The sequence below is a fragment of the Apiospora marii genome, assembly GCF_038362585.1.
Source record: "Apiospora marii strain CBS 49790 chromosome Unknown utg000001l_segment0_segment0, whole genome shotgun sequence".
Lineage (NCBI taxonomy): Eukaryota > Fungi > Ascomycota > Sordariomycetes > Amphisphaeriales > Apiosporaceae > Apiospora > Apiospora marii.
This window is the reverse complement of record NW_027117372.1, coordinates 3,110,688-3,132,043: the sequence shown is the minus strand read 5'-3', so window position 1 is coordinate 3,132,043 and position 21,356 is coordinate 3,110,688. Positions and strand designations below refer to the sequence as shown.

General features: G+C 55.2%; 7 protein-coding genes across 7 annotated transcripts; 3 read left to right on the top strand and 4 right to left on the bottom strand.

Annotated features, from left to right (window-relative positions):
* Positions 1-552: 552 nt before the first annotated feature.
* On the bottom strand, positions 553-1,860 carry PG985_001013 (uncharacterized protein; the record flags this gene model as incomplete). The annotated part of the gene is made up of 1 exon (XM_066820782.1): positions 553-1,860. The coding sequence occupies one exon, from the start codon at positions 1,858-1,860 to the stop codon at positions 553-555; it is 1,308 nt and encodes a 435-aa protein (XP_066691661.1).
* A 1,106-nt stretch (positions 1,861-2,966) lies between these two features.
* PG985_001012 (uncharacterized protein) lies at positions 2,967-4,698 on the top strand (the record flags this gene model as incomplete). Its single annotated transcript, XM_066820781.1, has 2 exons — positions 2,967-3,082; positions 3,177-4,698. 2 exons carry the CDS (start codon positions 2,967-2,969, stop codon positions 4,696-4,698), a joined length of 1,638 nt encoding a protein of 545 aa, XP_066691660.1.
* A 194-nt stretch (positions 4,699-4,892) lies between these two features.
* On the bottom strand, positions 4,893-6,888 carry PG985_001011 (uncharacterized protein; the record flags this gene model as incomplete). The annotated part of the gene is made up of 7 exons (XM_066820780.1): positions 4,893-5,498; positions 5,564-5,891; positions 5,969-6,194; positions 6,250-6,273; positions 6,339-6,394; positions 6,464-6,491; positions 6,570-6,888. 7 exons carry the CDS (start codon positions 6,886-6,888, stop codon positions 4,893-4,895), a joined length of 1,587 nt encoding a protein of 528 aa, XP_066691659.1.
* A 1,066-nt stretch (positions 6,889-7,954) lies between these two features.
* Positions 7,955-9,439, bottom strand: PG985_001010 (major facilitator superfamily transporter; the record flags this gene model as incomplete). The annotated part of the gene is made up of 3 exons (XM_066820779.1): positions 7,955-8,614; positions 8,675-9,163; positions 9,230-9,439. 3 exons carry the CDS (start codon positions 9,437-9,439, stop codon positions 7,955-7,957), a joined length of 1,359 nt encoding a protein of 452 aa, XP_066691658.1.
* A 1,716-nt stretch (positions 9,440-11,155) lies between these two features.
* Positions 11,156-12,959, top strand: PG985_001009 (uncharacterized protein; the record flags this gene model as incomplete). The annotated part of the gene is made up of 2 exons (XM_066820778.1): positions 11,156-12,389; positions 12,424-12,959. The coding sequence occupies 2 exons, from the start codon at positions 11,156-11,158 to the stop codon at positions 12,957-12,959; spliced, it is 1,770 nt and encodes a 589-aa protein (XP_066691657.1).
* Positions 12,960-16,685: 3,726 nt separating this feature from the next.
* On the top strand, positions 16,686-18,988 carry PG985_001008 (nitrogen regulatory protein otam; the record flags this gene model as incomplete). Its single annotated transcript, XM_066820777.1, has 2 exons — positions 16,686-17,032; positions 17,167-18,988. The coding sequence occupies 2 exons, from the start codon at positions 16,686-16,688 to the stop codon at positions 18,986-18,988; spliced, it is 2,169 nt and encodes a 722-aa protein (XP_066691656.1).
* A 1,000-nt stretch (positions 18,989-19,988) lies between these two features.
* PG985_001007 (uncharacterized protein) lies at positions 19,989-21,290 on the bottom strand (the record flags this gene model as incomplete). The annotated part of the gene is made up of 1 exon (XM_066820776.1): positions 19,989-21,290. The coding sequence occupies one exon, from the start codon at positions 21,288-21,290 to the stop codon at positions 19,989-19,991; it is 1,302 nt and encodes a 433-aa protein (XP_066691655.1).
* Between the last annotated feature and the right edge of the window lie 66 nt (positions 21,291-21,356).

Here is a 21,356-nt window from a genome sequence, read left to right as displayed (position 1 = left end):
CGCATTTGTCTGATTGATTGATTTCACAGCTGGCATGTTGGGTATTTGCGGGTATGGTTCATCTGGGCCTTTTTTTTTTTTTTTTTTTTTTTGCCAGCCAGTTTGAGATGGCTGTATCTCCTCTTAGAATGGAGTTGTCAAACAGGCTGGGATAAATCTGTGATGCCTCCTTGGGCGGCATCGAAACAGAAGTGGACATGGAATATTGTACACTTGGCCACAGGACGAGAGACGGGAAGAAAAACAAAGATATCGGTTGTTCATGATAGACAGCTTCTGTAATTTAGAGCCTTGCTGAGACGCCGTCGCGCACTCGATAGAGTCTTAGAAACAACGCACAGCTGTGCGGCCCTCGGCATGAAAAGTTGCCTCAACTCCAACCTTTGAAAAGAAATCACCCCTTCATTCCTATGAGCCTCATGGTGCGTGACTGGTGTCTCCAGACATTGACATTAGGTAAGCTAGCGAGCATTTCGCAGTGGTTACGCAGGGTCCGATGACTAGGGCTATCTGGCAAGCACGAATCCTCGTCTTGAATGAGCATACCTCTATCTATTCCTTCTTCTCGTTGTTCTTGGGGCCCGAAACACTTAACCAAGATGAACCTAGGGAGTCGAGCCAGCCACTACTCGACTCATTACCCGGCGTGTCCTGCGCGTCTTTAGGCTTCATGTCCCGTACCCGCAGCTCAACCCATACATGGGTACCAAGGGTAGTCCAGCCGGGGCGCTGGAACTCAACCACCTCAAGGCCGGGGATTTTGCTCTTTGCAACCTCAATGATGCTCTCGATGTCGCGGTTCCACCAGCAACCGAAACGCTCGAAATGCCCCTTGGCGCTGCGGTCGAGCAAGCCGTTAATGAGTTCCCACCAGCTGCGGCCATGCTCGAGCAAGATGATGCGGCCCGTCTCGGGCTTCACGACGGCGGCCATGTTGTGGATCAGCAACGTTGGATCCCGCACGCTGCAAAGTCCAAAGGTCTGGATGACCGTGTCGTACTTGCTAACGCCCTGGGACGGTGCTGGGAGCGGAGACTGCGCATCGCCCTGCACAACACGCACCTTGCCACGCAAGAGCTGGACGCTGCTGGGCCTGCTGCTGCCCGCTCCTGGTCGTGCCAACTGCTCAAAGCTCGGCTGTTTCGGCAGCGCATCCTCCATGGCGCCATGCGGGACGACTTGACGTAGACGTTGCAAGCCAATGTCCAGCATGGCCGTGCTGATGTCCACGCCAGTGAAAGACTCCATCTCCTGAAGATCTGCGAGGTTCCCCTTGGTGCCCCAGCCGCTCTTGGCGAGTTTGGAGCGGTTGCGCTCCCCCACGGGAACGTATTCGGCCGTTACGGCTTCCCAGTCGTAGAATTCCATGTTGCGGCCCGTGCCCATGGCGACCTCGAGAACGTGGCCCGTGGCCTCGGCCGCGAGCCGCCGCCGCAATTTGGTGATGCCGAAGCGCCACTCGGACCGATCGAGGTGCTGGTCAAACTCGACGGGCGACTCAATGGCCGGGCGTCCCGTCGGCACCACTGGCTCGAGGCCTGTGACGTAGCTGGGCGCCTCGCCGGAGTTGGCGAACCAGAAGGACGCCGTGAAGGTGCCGAGGCAGAGAGCGGCGGCGCCGGCGCCAAAGAGGCCGAGCCAGCGCGCCCGAAAGAGCTGGTTCACGGGCTGAGGCCCCGAGTTCGGTAGCTCTCGGAAAAGACTCTCTGAAGCCGCGGTAGCTTGTGACGACGGCGATGAGAACTGTGTGGAGCTGCCTGCACGATAAGGAAGCGGTTTATGGCTGCTCTTCTTGCCCGATGACGACGACCGCGACGACGCTGTCCGCCGCCAGAGACGCTGCTGCAGTGGCAACGACATTGATGTGCGGGCACCCTTCGATGATCGAACCATCACGCATGGCATGCTCATTGACCGAGCCATTGCGCTGCCCATAAACGCACGATGCGCATAGACGGATGGCATGGTGGATGGCTAGATGTCAGACTTCTTTCCATGCACCCCTATCCGCGGGCAAGCTCAAACCGGCTAGAATCAATCAACAAGAAGCAGGACCCAAGGCCGTCTGCAGTGAGTCCTGACTGGTGAGCTGTGCGTGACTGGCGACTAAGGCCGATGCACAGGCCAAGTTGTCAATGTCGATTGAAAGTACGATTCCGGATGGGTCAGAGTCCGTCCCCGCGAGGTTTTGTTTCCTGTCGCGACTCGTCCCATATGGGCCGACGATGGTGTTGATGCAGGTCGAGGGGCAGACGCAGGAGTGATTGCACCTTTTCCCTCTCTTTCCAAGACCACACACACGGGCCTTGATGTATCGATGGCAGAATGGCAGAAATAGCCCGTTCGACGCTGACACTGTCGGGCGTTTCTCTTCGAACGCGGCTCCTTCAAAGCTTCTTGTGGATTGGCCCGGGGATGATTGCGTGCGGTTCCCGCTTGACAGATTTTCGGGGGTGGCAGGTGGGGTCTTCCATCATCAAGGCAAATCAGCCAACGATGCTCACCTTTTGGCACTCAGCTTGTACTGTAATTTGTAATACCTAGTACCTGGTCAACCGCACTTGCATACTTCAATCATTCTTACCATCAATGACTTCCTGGGATTACATAGGTACTATCCCAACCTTATTGGCATGCCTTCGTCAAACCTACCTAGCTTTCCAAACCGTCTATTTGAAGCTTGATACGAGATTACCTAAGCGCTAAGGCTAGGTACATACATAGTGGTATAAGGCCACAACATGTTTTGCGGGGAGAAAGAAGCTTGATTTATCCACCTATTTCCCTTCACCACTAGGTATGTGCTGCAACCCCAATGACGCACTTCCCCTGACCCTGAAAGACGCGGGCCTGGACACGTTCCATCTGATGTAGCAACTTCAACCACGATACCGGAGCGCCGGTGTTGCACCGCCCACAAATTTCCACCGTTTTCCTGGACGAGCTGCTTAATGTGCCTGTAAACTATGATGGCGACGCAGCAGGATCTGCAAGAGCTGCTGAGGCTCATGACAGTAGCCAAAGTCCCGATCAAGGATGCCATGATGCGAGTCAAGGCCCTACAGGACCATAGCCTTCGCAGGTATGTATATATACATACACACCCTTTTACTTCCGGGATGCCGGTTCGCCGTAATCGCACTCGTACATCAAGCTCACATAGCCTCATTCTTCAGTATCAAAGACATTGCAGAAGCCACCCTCCCCACCGTCGAATCCGCCATCCCCGACCCCAAAGCCGCGCGGCAACTGCATAATGCCTGCAAAGCCCGCCTCAAGAACCCAACTGTTTCTGCCGGCAGCAAGCGTGCTGGCGCCGAGTTGCTGGCTCAAACCGCCGGTGCCACCAATAAGCGCCCCAGATCCGACCCAAACGCGGCATATCAAGATGGGCCCGAGCCAATATCACCATCCGACTTTGAGGCGTCCCTTGCCCTGCCCGTCGAGACAGACGAGGATGCCATCAGTGCGACTGTCTTGTTGACTAATCGTGCACCCTTATTATTGGCTTTCGCGGCGGAATTGCTACGCTATACCATGCCCGAACAGCCACCGTCGAGTCGGCTGAGCTTGGCGCAAGCTGTCGTTAGTGCGAATTCCCGTGGCAAGGCCATCTCCATAGGCATCGAGAAAGGCCCCAGTGCCGATGAAGAAGGCTGGGGGCACGGCCAACCGCGGGTGCGGATCATGGGACGGGAAGTCGCGGTGCTGAAGCGAGGTGGGTACGAATGGAAAGAGGACAAGGGGTCCGCGCAGGAGATCCAGACCGAAACTATTCCAAGTGCTGCATCGACCGCTACGGCGGTGGCCGGCGAGTCACAGAGTAGCGAGGGGGGTGCCACAGTCGACGCGATTTCGCAAACTTGGGCCGCAAGCTCCCCTATCGTATCGAAGGACTCCACCTTCATCGTTCGAGCCACAAAGCTCTCAACATTGTCGCAAAGGCAACCTAGTCTGCAATCTCTGTTCACGGCGGTTCCTAACCTTCGAAGTGCTGACCACAATGCCTGGGCATATCGAGTCAAGAAGCCAGACATGTTTGGCTCTCATGTTGTCAGAGAGGACTCCTTTGATGATGGGGAAGGCGGGTCTGGCGACTTTATGCTTAAAATCATGCGCGAGACCAATGCCATTGATACGTTAGTCGTTATGACGCGGTGGTACGGCGGGACCATGCTCGGTCCCGACCGGTGGCGCATTATCCGTACGTGTCTCAAAGAAGCGCTGGTCGAAAGACTGAGGGCTACTGGCCAGCAGGCTAGCATAGGTGGCGAAGCAGTCTGGGGCCTTGACTTCGAGGCTATGAGAAGCAAGACAAATACCGCGACCTCGTCGGCGCGGTCATACGCGGCGGGCGTGATAGGAATGCCGGTCCATCGACCCGAATCCGCCAGAGCATACCTTCTGAAAAGCTTTGCGCAGCGCGTAGAGGAAGACCAGGGAAGATCTGCCCTCAAGAAGAAAACGGCCAAAGCCCTCGAGGAGGAGAAAGGGGAAAACCTCGGCCGGCTGTTGGGGGCTATTAGACTGGTGTACGATAGTTGGACCGGCCACGTGAGCACAGCTGAGCTGGACCGTCGCGCCTGGGGCTGGTACATAGGAGTACGGCCGGAAGTTGAAAACGGCCCGTCCGGCTGGGGAGCAAAGGGGCATCTTAAGCTGGCGAATATCTTGGCTTTGCGGCGGAAGGAGTCATAAGAGGCACGTGAAACTACAATGATATCCAATGGCGTTTGGAGTCCGAGCTATGGTGTTTCTCATGCTAGCCCCATCTCATCGCTAACTAACAACCATGTGCGGACGTGCGACAGAATCGCCACACGTACCAAATTGAACGATTCGGCTAGTAACAACTAGTGGTTTCATCGCTTCTTTCGGAGCCCAGACCAGCCTTACGCCGTTACGAAGTTGAGTGGTCTGGCCCAGATCCTCATGCCCCTTCCCTTCCACATCAGTAGCAAAATCAAGAAGAACGCGCCTCCGCATATGGCAGCCTGCACCCCAAAGCTCTCTTTGGTGCCACGGGCATTGGCCCATCTCACCTGGAAGTAGCTGACAATGAAGCCTCCCAGCGTCCTTGCCATGTTCACCCATGCAGAGACCTCTCCCGAAGCCTCGGGGTAGCTGTCGAGATTGTATGACGATATGGCCACGGTGGTGATCATGACACCGAAGACATATAGTCCCCACGATATCGAGGCAACCATATAGTGCCATTGATTCTGCAAGGACTGTCCTAGTAGGGCCAAGCCAACTAGCATGAATGGCAACGCCACAATGATGGCCCGTAGGCGCACCTCGGGCTCGAAGCGGCCTTGGTGCGTCCTAATGTACTGCTTGGCAAGATAGTCGTGGAGGAAATGACCGGCGAGCTCGCCCAAGATGACGGCAGTGACAGGGGTGAAGTAGAATAACCCGATCTGCTTTAGGCCAAAGCCGTAGACAGGGCCGAGGAAGATTGAAAGTGTGGTATTGATACCGACAACCCACGCGAACGTCTGAGAAGGATTGGTCAGCTGGATCTGGACAGGGATGGGGGTGGGGGAATACCTGGCCAGCTTACCAGCAAGTAGTAGATGCAAGAGATGGCCACAGTTGGCTTGGCCACGACCTTCGCAGAGCGCATACAGGCTTCGGTGAAGCTGTTTCGGAGGTGTCTTGTCTTGTACTGCGCAATGCCCAACATACGGCCGGCACGACTTCCGCGTGGGGGTTGGTCTGCCTCGGGTATGCGCCTGTCATAGAATGTCTCCTCGACGAACATGATGGTGAGAACCAGGGCGAGTGCGGTCTCCGCCACGTAGACCCAGAAGGGGACTGGCCACGGCTTCACAGCTGCCATAAAAGCCGCGAGGAGAGGCCCGAGATAGGGGCTGATGACAAAAAAGGACCTGGAAGCAAGGAAGAGAGGAAAACATGTCAGTTGGTCGGCCACAAGCAGGACTCCGGGAGCCTCAGAAATACGCACGCCCAGAGGTTGATCTTCCTTGCTCTCTCGTGGAAGAAGAACATGTCCTGTATAAACATCAGCCCTCCCCCCTGGGAGACGGTCGAGAAGAAGCCATTCAAGATTCGCGCCGCCATGAAGGAATCGAAAGTCGTCGCGGCCGCGCACCAGATCGCCGTGGCCAGGGCAACTACTAGAAAATAGAACATGACCGGAAGGCGACCGAAGTATGCACTCAGTATCACAGCTAGGAAGCTCTGTCAGATGCGTCGTGTCTGAGCCTCAATGACCAGTCGACTTACTGAAGATGCCGCCAGCTCCGAGCACTGTGCAGGGAGTATGTGGTCAGCAGGGGGAGCGATACGACCAGAACGGCATTGTTGCTACTCACTGAAAACATTACCAACTTGTGAGTGGTTTACCTCATCCTCGGTCATGTTCCACTGCCTACGCGTGTATTAGTAGTGCCAGCCAGTGTAGGCCGACCGGTCCCTATGCTCCATATACTATACATACTTGGATTGGGGCAGCAAAGTGACGGCGCCTAGGGGACCCCCAGATTAGCAATGCTTTTTTGGTGAATCCGGCATCCGAGGTGCCGCGGCAGGATTGAAGAACTAACCCGTCGCGGATCCATAGTCGGGCAGCAGAGCGGAGAAGGCAACAATGAACAGGATGGTGTGTTTCTTGCCCCAGGACCAGTTCAACGGGTCACGGGCATCGTCGCTTGGCTGAGGAATCAGCCTCGTGTGGCCGTCTTGGGCGAGCTTTTCCGCTCTGTCGCCACCAGCAGCAGCGTCTTCGACATCGACTTTGTATCCTTCGCTCTCTTTATGCTCGTGAATGTCGCCGCGATCGCCGAGAGGGCTTATCCTCTCGGTGAGGCCGGGGTGGGTTGCCGTCCGCGCCTCGGTGTTTGCGTACTTCTCCTCGGCCGACATGGTGTCTCGCGCAGATTCCGACCGCGACTGGAGAAGGAGTACAAGGGAATTGCTTGTGTGGTGATCCTTAGGTACCTACCGCTCAGAACCTATGCAGTGGCGTGTTGTGTATCACTTGGCAGGCACGGAACATCGAGATGGCAGAAATCCCACTTCTGTCTGGGTTATGTACTTATATTCATGCAGTTTCCTTTTCCCCAAGTGTGAAGATCGAACAGGTAGTGTCGACAGGCCCGGGAGATCTGCCGTTACAAGTAGCCGAGGGAGGGTGGTGAGAAAGCAACTACGGTGGGTGGGCATTGTGATTGCTAGCTTGCTAGCAGGAGAGACATCCGGGCAGCATTCTCGTCACCAGCCATGGATACAGGGGGCTCACCACATAAAGTATGTAGGACGCTAGGCACATACCTCTCAAGCAAAAACCGGGAAAGACTTCCAGGGTCGGGTTCAGCAAGTAAGACGGAGGCCCACCAGTGCGGCAGTGCCTACCTACCTACCTACCTACCTACCTACCTACCTAGGTAGTCGGCAACGTTTTGCATTGCCGACTGCTGCTTATTATGGGGAACCCCTGTAAAAAGTAGTAGCTTTTTCCTACGCGGGGTATCAACCCCAGACGTGCCGGCAAGAGCGGAGACATTGTAGTATAATAGAGCTCGAGCTGAACATTCGGCAGGTTCTATCCTCGGGAGGGTTGCAGTAGACTGCACGTACATGACCAAAAGATGGCTTCGTGTTCTCTTGCGGTCAGGTTGGACTCCGGGGTCCGGGGTAGCGCACTACATTGATGTATACCTATTTCCATGGCGCATGGTATACTGGTCATGGGACTTTGCAGCTTCCATTGAAACCGCAATCTCGTTAACAAAAGCTGCATGTAGAGAGAGAGAGATATATATATATATATAATATATACTTATTAAACCAATCTAAACTCCGACCCGTCGATGTTGATATATTGTTGTTGCCGTGCAACCCCTCTTCCTCCTCTTCAAAGTAGCATCGGAGACCGGGATGAGCAGGTAAGAGGGAACCCTCGCTGCCAGCCTTTCGCACCATATACCAACTATGGTACCGCTTCGGTAAGCGTGCTCGCCCAGACAGCCCCGAAGGCCGCGGTGAGGCATACCGAGCAGATGGAGAAGACGCGCATGAACCCGTCGCTCTCTCGGGTCATCATCAATGACACCACCACAAAGATGTTCAGCGGGATCCGCATCATGCTGTACACCTTGGACCGGTTCGCGTCGTCGATCATCCGACCCTTGAGATATCCAATGCAGGGCCAGTAGAACCCGACGCAGGCCTCGAAGAGGCAGAAGAGCCAGAACGTCACAGACTCGTCCCGCGGGCCGCAGAGCTTGACAAAGACGAAGTTGGCCATGACCAGCAAGCCCACCAGCAGCCGAGAATACTTCAGAAGCCGTCGTTGCATGACGAGGTTAAACGTCAAGGAGGCAGCCATGACGCATGCCATGTAGGACGAGAAGATGAGGCCATATGGAAGCTCTCCCTTCGTCTTCTGCACGGCTTGGAGAGCTGGCACCCAGCAAAACACAAACAGATACATGGAGCCTTCGAACATGGTCGTCGCGAAGACCAACGCCAACACGGCCGGGCGCCTCAAGACGGAGGACAGGCTGGGCTGCGGTGCTGTGTCGTCAGTCTTCGCATCGCCCTTCTTTGCACCCTTCTTCTCCTCGGCGGCATGGCCGTAGTTCTCGTCCTGATGCGCGAGTTAGCAGTGGACAAACGACTCGGGCGATTATCTCGGGGGTTGACGCACCCAGCACCAGATGGTCTGCATGGCCATCCACAGAAGAGCCGCGCTGGCAATGAAGGGAGACTTCTTGGTCCCCGTCAGCCTCACCAGGCCCTCGCTGGCCACACCGCTTGCCATGGCCGCCAGGCTGTTGATGGTACCCATGGTGCCGTAAGTGCGTGACAGATCGCACCCTTTCTCGACGAGCTTGCGCTTCTTGAAATCGGTCACCATCCAGCTGTCGAAGCTGCTGAAGAGAATACTGGTGCTAACACCGCCGAGTGCACGACCTAGGAACAGCAAGGGTACTGCCGGCACCATGGTCAGGAAGCATGACAGGGCGTATAGAACACAGAACAGCACGCAGCTCATCTTGCGGCCGTACTTGTCGGCCAGAGATCCCACAAAGAAGCCGCTCGCAGCGGCTGACAGGAAGCCCGTGGTGAACAAGCTCGAAACCTGCCCAGCTGACAGCCCGTGTTCACCCTGGTACAGGCTGTAGAGATAAGGGCCCTGTTCACTCGATCAGCTCCCCGCCGACGAAATCGATGCCAGGTCAATATGATGCGGTATATATACCTGAAGCCAGTCTGCGCCCATGGCCAACGCATACGCCCAGTAAAAGTCTCTTTGCGGATGTTTAGTGTTAGATGGCTCTGCCGGTCTAGCATCGTCAGACTTCTTGTTGTCCTGTTTCTTTTGCAGCTCGCTCTTCCGAGTGGGCTGGCTCACGAGGAGTGTGAGGCAGGTGACAGCCAAGGTGGCGAAGTTGGTCTGGTATTGAACCATGGCGACGACCTTGGAATGCCTTGGCTGTGTTGTAAATCGTTGGCAGGAGTGATTCGCAAATGTCAAGGAGGCTTGTTCATCCGCGGCCCCTATGCGCACATGCAGACAGACAGACAGATGAGCATGGCAGAAGTATTGGGACGCGTAGAGAAGGTTGGGAAATGGTCATTCGTATATACACATGATGAGAGCAGACTGAACACTTGTTCGTTTCAATTAACCGGACTGCCACGCAGGTTAAAGAAGTACGGAGGGACGAGCATACCCTGATGCGACGAATGGTGTTGGAGAATCAGCCAGGGGCAGGTCAAGTCCCATATTATTTAGTATCAATGTGCCTACTTACCTTACTGCGATCAACGGATGCAGTTGGGTGCAAGCACGATAACGTAGATGGCATGATGATCCGTCAATTCATTTTCCCACGGGTTTGCACACCCCAGACTCCCTGGGTTGGAACAAAGCATGAGGGCAGATGTGTGGTGGTTCCCATACTACTACGGGCGGATCTCGGCAGACGGGTAATATAACCGGCTATGCGCTATACTTGGCAAAGATCTACCCAAGTAGTAGTAGTAGTAGCAGTAGTATATAAAGGCCTATAGAAACAGGCCGAGTCTGGTGTTTAGCTGATCAGGGGCACTGGGGCTTGGGGTGCCTGCCAATTATAGACCTCAGGATCATCGGTGGGTGGTGGTAGGTACACTCGTACATTTGTTTCGAATTGGGGAATCATAATACCTACTTCCTACTGGAAGCTAATTGAAGGTGGGGACCACCAGAAGATGGGGATCAGTGTCAGGCTATCCTGCCCTTCACGCTTCAATGCCAAAGAGCAGAGACAAGACCTGCTTCGTTAGGAAGTATGTATTGCATCAAGGTACGTAGGTCAGGTAGGGTTTCGCCGCTAGTCTTCGTGGGGGGTCGAACCGATTCATTTCTTATGGAAGTTTTCTGTAATGTGCAAAGCACCTTTGAGGTCAATATGTATTGATCAATTAATCGCCTTGGGTACGTAGCGCCTGGGCCCATAGGTAATTGAAGAGGTAACCTTGAATTATGGACGTTATGTAGGTACATACCTACCTACCTCTCATTTATGCTCGAATGCCTCTTAGAGACGCTTGGGTCAGGTGCCTCCAATTGGCCCGTCCGTCCAGTTCCCTCCAGCATCACCACTCTCTACCCCCGTGCCCCGAGGTTACGTGACCTCTTCCCCGTACTACATCGTATGCATACTACATCCGATTTCAAGGTATCTGTCCGACTACTTATTGATTACATCAATACGTGTGCAGTATCCAGTCCGCAGCAGAGCGACAAGGGAGCTAGGATCATCAGTCCGTTCCTTTTCATTGCTTGCTAGGTAGGCTTAAGTACTTGCCTGGCTCAGCACGAAAAATCCCGGTGACGCGCTGGGATAGGGCGTCGCATTGCCGAGATTTGGTGCCATCAAAGTCCAGTCCCATTGCGTGCCTCGCTTACAGAAATTCCTGCTGTGCGAACCGAAGCATTTCTTCCCACCTGGCCCCTCCCAATTGCGCTGCAGCCGACACGCCTCCAAGGACGTCATATCCGTTCCCGCACGCAGCGCTTTCCACGTCGTACACCAGCCTGCCTGTCATTGCACCCGACCGAGCCGGGCTGAAGGCTGAAGGCGAAAGCTTTTCGTTGGCTGTGGCAGCCCTTGACTTTGGCGGGAATAAGCAAGCAATTATGGTCAACAAGGATCGAGACAGTGACACATCAGCTTCCGCTGGCCAAACGGCCCATGGCAGCCAATCAAAGCGACCAGGGCTGCAACACCATGTCTCTCATGACAGCGACTCCCAGGTCAGCGACCAGGCCGCGCAGCTCTACGCCCTCCAACGCCCCAAGAAACACCACCTCGTAGGCGGCGGCAGCAGGTTACATGCACGCGTCCCCTCCTCAAAAGGCTTACACAAGAACCATCACCAACTCGTCCCAGCTGCCAAGCTGACTCACCCCAGCTCCTCCTTGACCCAACAGAATCGTCGCCCGGCCTCCCCCTCCCCCGAACGACCAGAGCGACCAGAGCGACCAGAGCGACCTCCCATGTTGCCTGCTACCCACCGCCGCACCACCTCCGACGTCCGACTCGCCCGACTTGATTCCCCGGCCTCTTCCAATCTGAAGAAGAGCGCTTCCCACACCAGCATCAAGCGCAACCGCTCCCACGTTGACGTCGGTAAACGCGCCAAATCCGGTGCCAATATCAAGCGCTCATCGTCGACTAAAGACATCAACAAACTCAAGGGCCCAAAGGGTCAAGTCCATTTCGACCTCGGCAATGACGGCCCGGACGAAGAGAATGAATGGGTAGATGCCAGCGGTTCAGCATCACCGTACCTCTCGCGTCGCGGCTCCGTCGTCGGCAGCGGACAGTCTTCGGCAAAGCCGCCGGCCAGCCCGGAACATACATCTAAATCCCCTCGACCTCAGCACGAGGTAATATCCGAGGAGCAGCGTGGTAGACCCTCGACTCCGGACCGCGAAAGGCTTCAGCACAAAGAGTACTTGACCTCGAGACTACTGCAACGCACGCCTTCTCACGGCGCACCGCCCCAGATGTCTTCGGAAACCGCCCAGGTCCAACCTCATACCAACTCACCCGACTCCAATCTCAGCCGAGACTCTTCTGTTGCATATGGCAGTACTCCCAAGATGGGAAGCGCTGCCGATGAGCTCACTTCGCGGTTCGTCAGCGGCCCCAGCTCCGGCGTCAACGCCGATACTGGGTCTTACTTTTCCCCCACTGCGGCGTTATCGGCCAGGCATGGCGAACTGGCCAGGCGGCCCCGTTCCATGGTCAATATCCAGAAGGAACCTCGAGAAGCGGCTACAGATGACAATGAAGGGGATGACGACAGCGCACTGGCACCTCGCTCCCGGAGGTCTGGCTATAGAGCCCCACCGGCCGAGAAGTCACGTACACAGCAAAAACTCAACCTCCAACGGGCAAGCTCCAGTATGGAACCGGTGCAAGCTGGGAAAGGGGGTCAGTGCCATAAGCGCCAGCCCCTTGGTCGGTAGCAGTGCCTACGATAACCGCGACCCGCGCATTAGCAGATTGCTGGAACGGACCGGTATGGAGTACCTCGTCGTTCGAAGATACCAAAATCCTATCGCAAGATCGATAATGCGGCTACGACAGCTTCCTGGCTCCAACAAGACGCAGCACATTCCCAAGCAAAACGGCACTCATGGCTCCATGCATAGCAAGAAACCCTCCAGCGTGGCGGGACTGGGATCTACTCGACACAGCTTCATTGACACCAACGGGGGAGCCTCGAGATCGCGGCCCGACACGCCGAGGCGAGCGCAATCTATAAGGACGATCAGGACCAACGGCGCCAACTCGAGCTTCGAAGCCGAAGATGAGGCGGCCCAGGATGGACTAAGTGGCACAAGCTATGTCGACGATGATAGTGAGGGCATCACCACGTTACTGCGTAACCTATGGGAGAAGAATCTCGATCTGTCAGCGAGTCAGGATTAGGAGGAACATGACCCGGCTGGTGCGATTGTTGCATTCGACCGTCTTTTCGACCAGCTTGCTTGATTCCGGCCGCCAAAAGGCTACAAATCCCCTTACTTTACGTGTCCTGGAATGACAAACCAGAGTGGTTAATGGGATGTCGCTGTGTGGACCGGGCACATATTCGCCGAGGAGTGACGACCAAAATAGTATCTTAAAGTGGCTCAGGCGCACCCCGAGAATGCGATCTGAGTTTGATACTCGGGCTTAACTGGTGAGAGCGGGCACATTAGGGACGGATCAGCCATGCCCCCTAATCACCCGTGGGCCATCTACACAATCCTCTGAGGATCTGGTTGTAGGCTTCACTACCACAGAATGGACCGGGCTTGAAGGCTGATGGCTCCCCTAATGTGCTTATATGCGCAGTCTTTGTACAAAACAGCAATAATGAAAGCTTTATGATTTACCTTCCAGTGGTTGAATACTGACAGTCTGCCAGAATGGCCATCAAGACGAGTGCAATCGGGTCGTTATGAGAAAGCAGGAGGCTGGAGCCAAGGGCTGCCGAGGTCCCATCGTACCATGTAGTAGTAGTGAGAGAGGAACACTTGCCAAGTAGTGACTTACGAGCCGTAGAACCTAAGGTATTCATTCACAAACATAGTCGTCCCGGTGTGATGTCAGATCGCAAATACATACGACACGCCCGTTTCTGGGAGCATAGCTGCCCCCACCTCCCCGCGCCTTGCTAATGCGGAGTGCTGCAGATTGGATAAGACAAAGCGCGCGGGGGATGGGGGATGGGGGATGGGGGATGGGGGATGGGGGAGGGAGCGCATCCCGCCTGTTCTCTGATTGTAACAGTCGTGCTAGCCGGCTATATTTCGTCCTGCGCCGACGTGCATGCTGGCGTGCATTTACGCACGTACTGGTACTGACGTGAAGTGTCCCTTATCGCACATCCGGATCTGGTATCGTACAACTACCTAGTCGCGTCTACCAATGTGGCCGGCAGCGCCAGGTGGGCACGCACAGTCAGTGGGTGAGTGGTGCCGGATCGAGCCACTGTCACGAGCCAGTTGCTTCCAGGTGCCGTTGCTACTATTGTGTGCATATGCCATGCGCCCTTTTCGAATTCTTGAGCTTCTCTCGCGGACCGGCATGTGACGAGGACCTCTGGGTGCCATCTTGGGGAAACAACACCTCTACATACTTAGCTGCCTACCTAACCTTAGGTAGCTTACCTTGCTTCTAGTACGGTGAGTGAGTTTTGTGTGATCGTGAATGATCTTTGACTGGAAATCAACAGAGCCTAGAAAGATACCTGCCGCTTTGCCTCTCCGTTCCCTTGCGAGCGTCTTCTACCTACTTGGGGTAATGCATAGCAGTACTCGCATAGATGCCATTTTGATCCACCTTACTCATGGCGTTGCACCATGTCATCGCTAGCTGTTGTGCCCGACCCTCGAAATGGGAAGAAATCCCCGCCGTCCTGCCCACTGGTTGCGTGCGTCTGTCGTTTTATTTTTCTACCGGCGGTACGGTGCGTCACTGATAACCCTTGTATGACTCGGCATGGCTTGGGGAGCTGGGCCAGAAAGGCGGCCCATTACCAAATAGAAAGTGGCTGGCCAGTATTTCTAACGTAATGGTGTCTCTGGCCCCTCTGGTCCTGATCAACTGCCTCTCTCCACATGCTTTCCTGTCTGCCGGTATCGAGTACATGTGCCACTACCGGATCTGCTGCCTAGGCGACAGGTACTGGTGACTTGCAGGAGCCTCTTTTTTCGGTCGGACAGGCAAAAAAGTCATCCGTAACTTTTACCATTACTTATTGCCATTCGATTTGACAGATCTGTAGATAAGGCTAATGGGGCTTATCATATGCCGAAACGCTATTCGTCCGCCTTGGCCGTCCGTATCGGCTCGTTACCTGGTCCCTGACGTTATGTGATAAGACTTTGTCGGCCATCCATCCATCGCATGGGACACTTACTTATCGAACTGCGTATGTACCTCCATACGGAACTCCAGTGCTTTGGAAGGTACATTGATTGATGGTCATGCCTGCCTGCCTCCTCACTTCCATGCTTGCGTGACTTTTTTTTTTTTTTTTTCCGTCACACACTCTCTCTCCCATCAGGCTATGCTATGTGCTATTAGCCAAGGTAGGTTGGTTGGCGTGTACTCTGTACGCTCAACTGGTAAGTGGCCTGCCTAGAGAGAGCCTGGATACATCGATCCGTCCATCCATTGTTGTATCAAATCCGAGCATGCATTGAATCCAGCGCACTCGCGATTCTGACCGCTTCCGTGTAACATTCTGCGCATGTGTGTGCATGGCATCTGGTCAATATGTACACCCCATGCAATCCCTCATAAGGCGCCCGTCAACCGAAACACTGTCGCCTGCATCATCGCAACACCACGCCACATGCACACACAGAGTTTTGTTTTAACATGCATTGTCAAGTCCCGTACATCCAACCCAGACTCCTCCTGATTGAATCACTGAGCCGGCGCCCAGCGTCTAGGGCATGCCTTGGTGGACCTCATAACGTCTTTCTTTGATGATCAGCTTTCCTTCGGGGCAATAATCCCGTCGCAGCGCAGCACCGCCGGCTTCTTGCTACATACTACATACTACACTCTACATTCTACATTCGTCCTACATACCTCCCACCCTCAAGCGCTCTTGACTCCGTCCCGGCAGTGGCCAGTTCCTCCCTCGACACCATCTACTACCGCCATCTCAACTGCGGCCGTTGAGTCGACGGGTTCCCAGTTCCTACTCACTTGCACCCTTCCTCACTTACATCCGGCTTTCGTTTTCCCCGAGGCGTCTTCCTCCGTCCCCACCACTGCGGCCGTTCCTGTTGCTCTTTTTGCATATATCTCTGCCACCCCCCGCCGTATAGGAGACCACGACCCCCGCGATTCTAGTTCCTATAGTCCGAGTAGAGGCACCGCCAATGACGTTGATAAGCCTAGCTTATCTCATCCTTGTCTCGATAATAACCTAGCTTCACCAGACGAGAGTTTGGCCTTGCCTCTATCAGTACCTACCTGCACACGTACCTACATTAGATACATAGGTAGTCCGTACAGTGCAATTCTGGTACCGACTTGCCCCCTTCCGATCAGCCGCCGCCTACCCCCATACTCTGTGGTCCAATACAACTCAGATTGGCCCACGCCCTTGCCCGTCGTCGCTCGCCCTCGCCTGCCTACGCATGCAGACTGTCAAGCTAACCGTCCGTCTTGTATCTGCGGGTAGCCTGGTCTATCGGCACTCCTGTCGCCTACATACACCATCTCCAACCTGCCTCACATAGTGACCGTCCACGTTTCTCCTGGGCCTCACTGCACCTCGCCTCACTGACTTGAAAGGCCAGGCCGAAGTCGCCGGCTGAACCGTCCCACCCCCCCCCCCTGCCAGTCTGTCAGTCTTCATCCATCCAATCTCTTATCTCCGCGCCTGCCTTGTCACCAACCTCTCAGGCTTCCGGGATTTGGCGGATTGGGGGTGTATCCTGCGCCTGCTGGTATCTCGTGCGCAGCGGACCCGGAGCCTATAAGCCTATAGCAGTGCATTGGCCATTGCATCATCCTCTCTCCGTGGGGATACCACCCACCAGTCGGCGGCCCGCAACCTCCCATATCTCTAGGAACAGGTCACGGTAGCCAGAGCGGAGGTAGCGAGGCCGAGTCTGGATTGCTGCAGGTCCCTCTATTTCTGTCATCATGTCCAGTTCGACTGTCGTCCCCAGGACGGCTCCCATTGCCATTGCGCCCAAACCTTCCCGTCCCACTCCCCGTCGGCAGAACAGCACAACTAATACTTACGATACTCTCCCGTGTAGCATGAACGGTCATGAATCGGCGGATTCAGACACCCCCTCCAGCGGGCATTCTCTATGTGGCTTTTGTGCCCAGCGGAGGATCAAGTGCATCATGACCGAAGACGAAGATACCAGTAGCTGCGTCTCGTGTCAGGCCAACGGGGTGGAGTGCTCGCTGAACCGAAGCCCCCAACCGCGAAAACGAAAGTTGGCGCGTGATCTCGCGGACGACGGCCACTTTTGGAGAGGGTGAGTCTACCCGGCAATTCCAGCCTGACTGACCCCCAACTTTTCTTTATCCGTCCTCACGCGGCATGATCGCCCGATGGGACGTGGAGGGAAATAGACGAGACGCCAATGGCTGACATGCGATTGGTCCACAGGTCACCTGGGCGGTCTGATAACAGAAGGCAACGTCAACATCAGTCCAGCCTCTCCAGCACAACTGCCAGCAACTCTCTGATTGAAGACATGGCGAATTTTGGGGGCCCAACTCTGCTCAAGCGGACGCTTGGTCTGCAGCATGACCGCTACAGCCAGTACATTGGCCCGACGACGGACTTCGAGCCGTCTCTGATCAACCTCTCTCCCTTTGACCCCCAGGACGAGAGCCTACTCGCACGAGGGACCCTCAGGAAAGTCAGTGAAAACGACACCTTTCTGATGCTCCCGGATCACACCACCTCGGGCCACGAGCATCAAATCGAAGACGTCGATGAGATCGAGAGGCTAGTGGCGCCGAACGGGCGCAAGCTCATCGACTTGTACTTCCAGGTGGTCCATCCCAGTTTCCCCATCATACAGAAAAATGTCTTTTATGAGAGGTATGAGCGGGATTACCGCGAGTTCTCGCCGCCACTCCTGGCTGCCATCTATATCTTAGCCATCAACTGGTGGGATCTGTCGGAGGAGCTATCGGCAGCCCCCCGGCCAGACATTCGGAAAATTGAGAGGATAATGCGCTCTTCTCTGGCCGATGCCATGTGGCGACCGAAGCTCTCGACGGTGCAGGCCGGCCTGCTGCTCTCACAGAAGCCCGAAGGAGACCAATGGGCGCCGACAGCCCAGCTTGTAGCAATTGCCCAAGAGTTGGGCTTGCACTTGGACTGCACTCACTGGAAGATCCCGCCATGGGAGAAGGGCTTGAGGAAGCGGCTTGCGTGGGCCCTGTATATGCAAGACAAGTGGGGAGCGCTTGTCCATGGCCGCCCTTCTCACATATTCAGTAACAATTGGATCGTGCAACCTCTGCTCCCGAATGACTTTCCCGAAGCAGAGTACGACGAGAACGACGTGGAGGAGAAACTGGAGATTGAGCGCGGGCGGACTCTATTTGTGCAGATGGTCTACCTCTCCCAGGTCCTTGCCGAGATCTTGGAGACGTTTTATACGTTGCAAGCCATGCACGCCGTCACTAGTGCTGGCCCTCAAGGGACTCACCTTGTCTTGTCTCTGGCGAAACCCATCCAACTCAAGCTGAAGGAGTGGTACTCGGCAATCCCTGCCAACATCCGGATGGATTCGTCGCTCACACTGCACAACAACACGACGGGCCGGCTTTCCAGTATAGGGTATCTGCACCTGGCCTACTTTGCGACTGAGATTACGTTGCATCGCCGTATCATCCGCTCGCTGGAGGTGAATGCGCAGGATGTGGACTCGTACCTTCAACACATCTGTCGCAGCGCCGCCAAGGCTCGTTTGATATCCGCCATGGACTTCGTAAACCGTCTCACACCTCAACACCTGCGGGCTTTCTGGTACTTTGCCTCCAAGACCAACTTCGCCTTGATTGGCACCTTTGGTTCGATGCTCTGGGCGACTGCGCCAGGAAGAGAGGAGGCGGACTGGTATCGCCGTCGCCTTGGCGAATACCGATGGACCTTGAGTGTGAGTAGCAAGCCCGGAGAAGGCAAGGGCCTGACCGAATTTGCCATGGGAATGCTTGATATATCGGCCGGCCTGCTGAAGCAGCTGCCCGAGAAGCCGGAACTTAGTCGCAGCGGCAGTGCCATCGAGATGAGCAGCGGTCGTCGAGAGAGCATCCTCGCCATGACAATGGATGCCCCACGCATGGAATTCCAAAGCGACATGGCCAGCGCGGATGTGAGCGGCGCACAAAGCCCCGGCAGCCAGACGGACAGCAGTGATGAGGTGTACGATAATTTTGCGCCTACCGGAGGGTTGGCTTCGATGCGCGAATGACCTGACGAGGATGACGATGGGCAAAAGAACGCATCGTTGCTGAACCAAGAAAATATTCTTTTTTCAGAAGCCGATTTCAATGAGATATATGACTACGGGTTTGGATCATTAGGGGTGTAGGGGGAAGGACCAAAAAATATAGGGAAGGGAATGAATGCGTTCGCCGGATGACGCGAGGTTTTGTCCAGGTGACGCCAGCATGGTCGGAGAATGGCGTGCTCTTTCGCCATCGCTGATTATTGGCCACGAAGCGAAGCTATGCACGGTTCTTGGTCCCCCCTTTCTGTATTGCTGTCGTCGCAGATACCCCCGATTTGAAGTGTGTCTGGCATCGGAGCGCCTGTTACTCGGTTATTTTCTTTGGCTCGAGGTTTGCGGCACCAACATCCTCTTCTCTACTACAACTTCGCGTTGGATCTTGGGATGGTGGTTTCATGTTCCACAAGATGGCTGGTTGATGGAGAGGAATACTTGGGTAAATTGTTAGATTCTCATGGTATAAGGGTATATATATAACTATAATATATTCTATTACAAGCAAGCCGCATATAAGCAAACCCCGCACACTCTTGCGGACTGGTTCTATCCACCTTTGACTTGTTTTGCCTCTGAACGTGAGGTGAGTGCCAGCAAGTATCTGTTGCATTGATAGGCCGATTGGCGTATGCGGCACACCCACCTGACGCCTTGAGGACCTAGTTGTGGTCAGCATGGCGGAACATTGGCAGCAGATTGGGGGAACAAACCAAAATATCCTTGTCACTCCCCAGGCCGAACTTCGAGGCGATGCTTCTATAGGATAACCCTTGATGGATGGGGTATACTATTGCCGATTTCACAGTGCGGCACTTGCCATTGCGTCTAAGGATTGATCAAAGCATGGCCATGAGCTAAACAAAGGCACAATTTGAGATAACGAAATGCTGCAAAGGGATAGGATCGGGATTTGGTTGCCATCTTGTATTTCGTATGAATTAAGCATGACAGCAGCTTACGCCGTTCACCTACTTCCAGAACGGCCTTGCCTCTCAGCTTCCAGCATCGCATCGAACTCGTTCTGTGCCTGATTCTTGGCGAAAGCCTTTTCTTCGTCCGCCTCGTTGTAGGAGTAACCTTCACGAGGAGGCGTTTGGGGTGCGTCTCTTGTTGTTCTAGCACCGTCCTGTCGCGCTCGGCCCCACGCACTATCGTCTTTGGAACGATCCCCCCTGGCAAAGGGTGAAGATTCTTTCCTGGCCTGCTGTCTGATGGTGTCCCACGAGGAAGCTGGGCCGCCTTGAGAGGCACTGGTTTGCGCTCTCTGTCGTTCGGATCTTCTCGTAGACGCAGCAACAGGCGATGCGTCATCGTCGTCCTCAAACAGATCATCCTCGTCAAATGAGGTTTGCCCTTGCTGCTCCTGCGTGCCGCCACGACCGCTCCAGCCCTGCAAGCCCTGCTGTCGAGTAGGGGACGGTCCAGATCGGCCAATAGGCCCGCTAGGCTCTCCAGGAGAACCTAGCCCGGGTGACTCGGCTAGAACCTGACTTTGCGGGATACCGGTCCATGAGTCCTGGCCCGAGTGCTGATTTGCAGCAGTGTAGGCATCAGGTGGTTGATTGGCCCCAGGAGGGCCACTCTGGGCTGCCTGGCGTTGCCTTTGCTCTCTTCGCAACTGGGCATTCCGCTGGGTATTTACGGCTACTGCTTCTTTTATCTGGCTCAAGCGCTGGTCCGAGGCCAGGTCTGCCAGCAGACGTGTCCTTACCATGGATCCCAGGAAGAGAAGCGAGGCGAACCACGTCAAGGGGTAGTAGGCGGACGTCCTGATGCCGTGCCAGGCCCACACAGCGCTTTTGCCGGTGAGTGTGGCAAAGGACCTGTGGGGGAAAGCGCGAGGGTCAAAGACCTTCATCTTGGGAGTATAAAAGGGGAATCTGAACGTCTTCCTGCCATTGGCGGCGGCCGCGACGGCAAGGCCCAGGCCAAGCGGGTAGACCCATGACAATCGAGCCACGGCGTGATTCGCAGATTCACTGAGAGCATCGATCTCGCTCTGATTTAGTCTGCGTTTGGCGGCGGTGGCGGCGCTGAGGACATTGGATACAACCAGCTCGGATCTTTTACCCTGGGGTATAGTGCTGAAGATGAAGCCGCGAGCAGGGGGCAGTTGGTCAAAGCGAATGGTGGCCCCGGGTTCGAAGAACCGACGTTCAATCTCGGCCTGTTTCTGAGGGGCAACTCTGGGCCATGGTTTATTGGCGAAACTGCCGTCCAAGGAGGACGAGTCGTTGAAAGAGCCGTCACCGCTCATGGACGCCATGTTCAAAATCTGCTTATTCCTCCGAGGGCGTCATGAGACTGAATGGACCTCCCACTATGGCATATG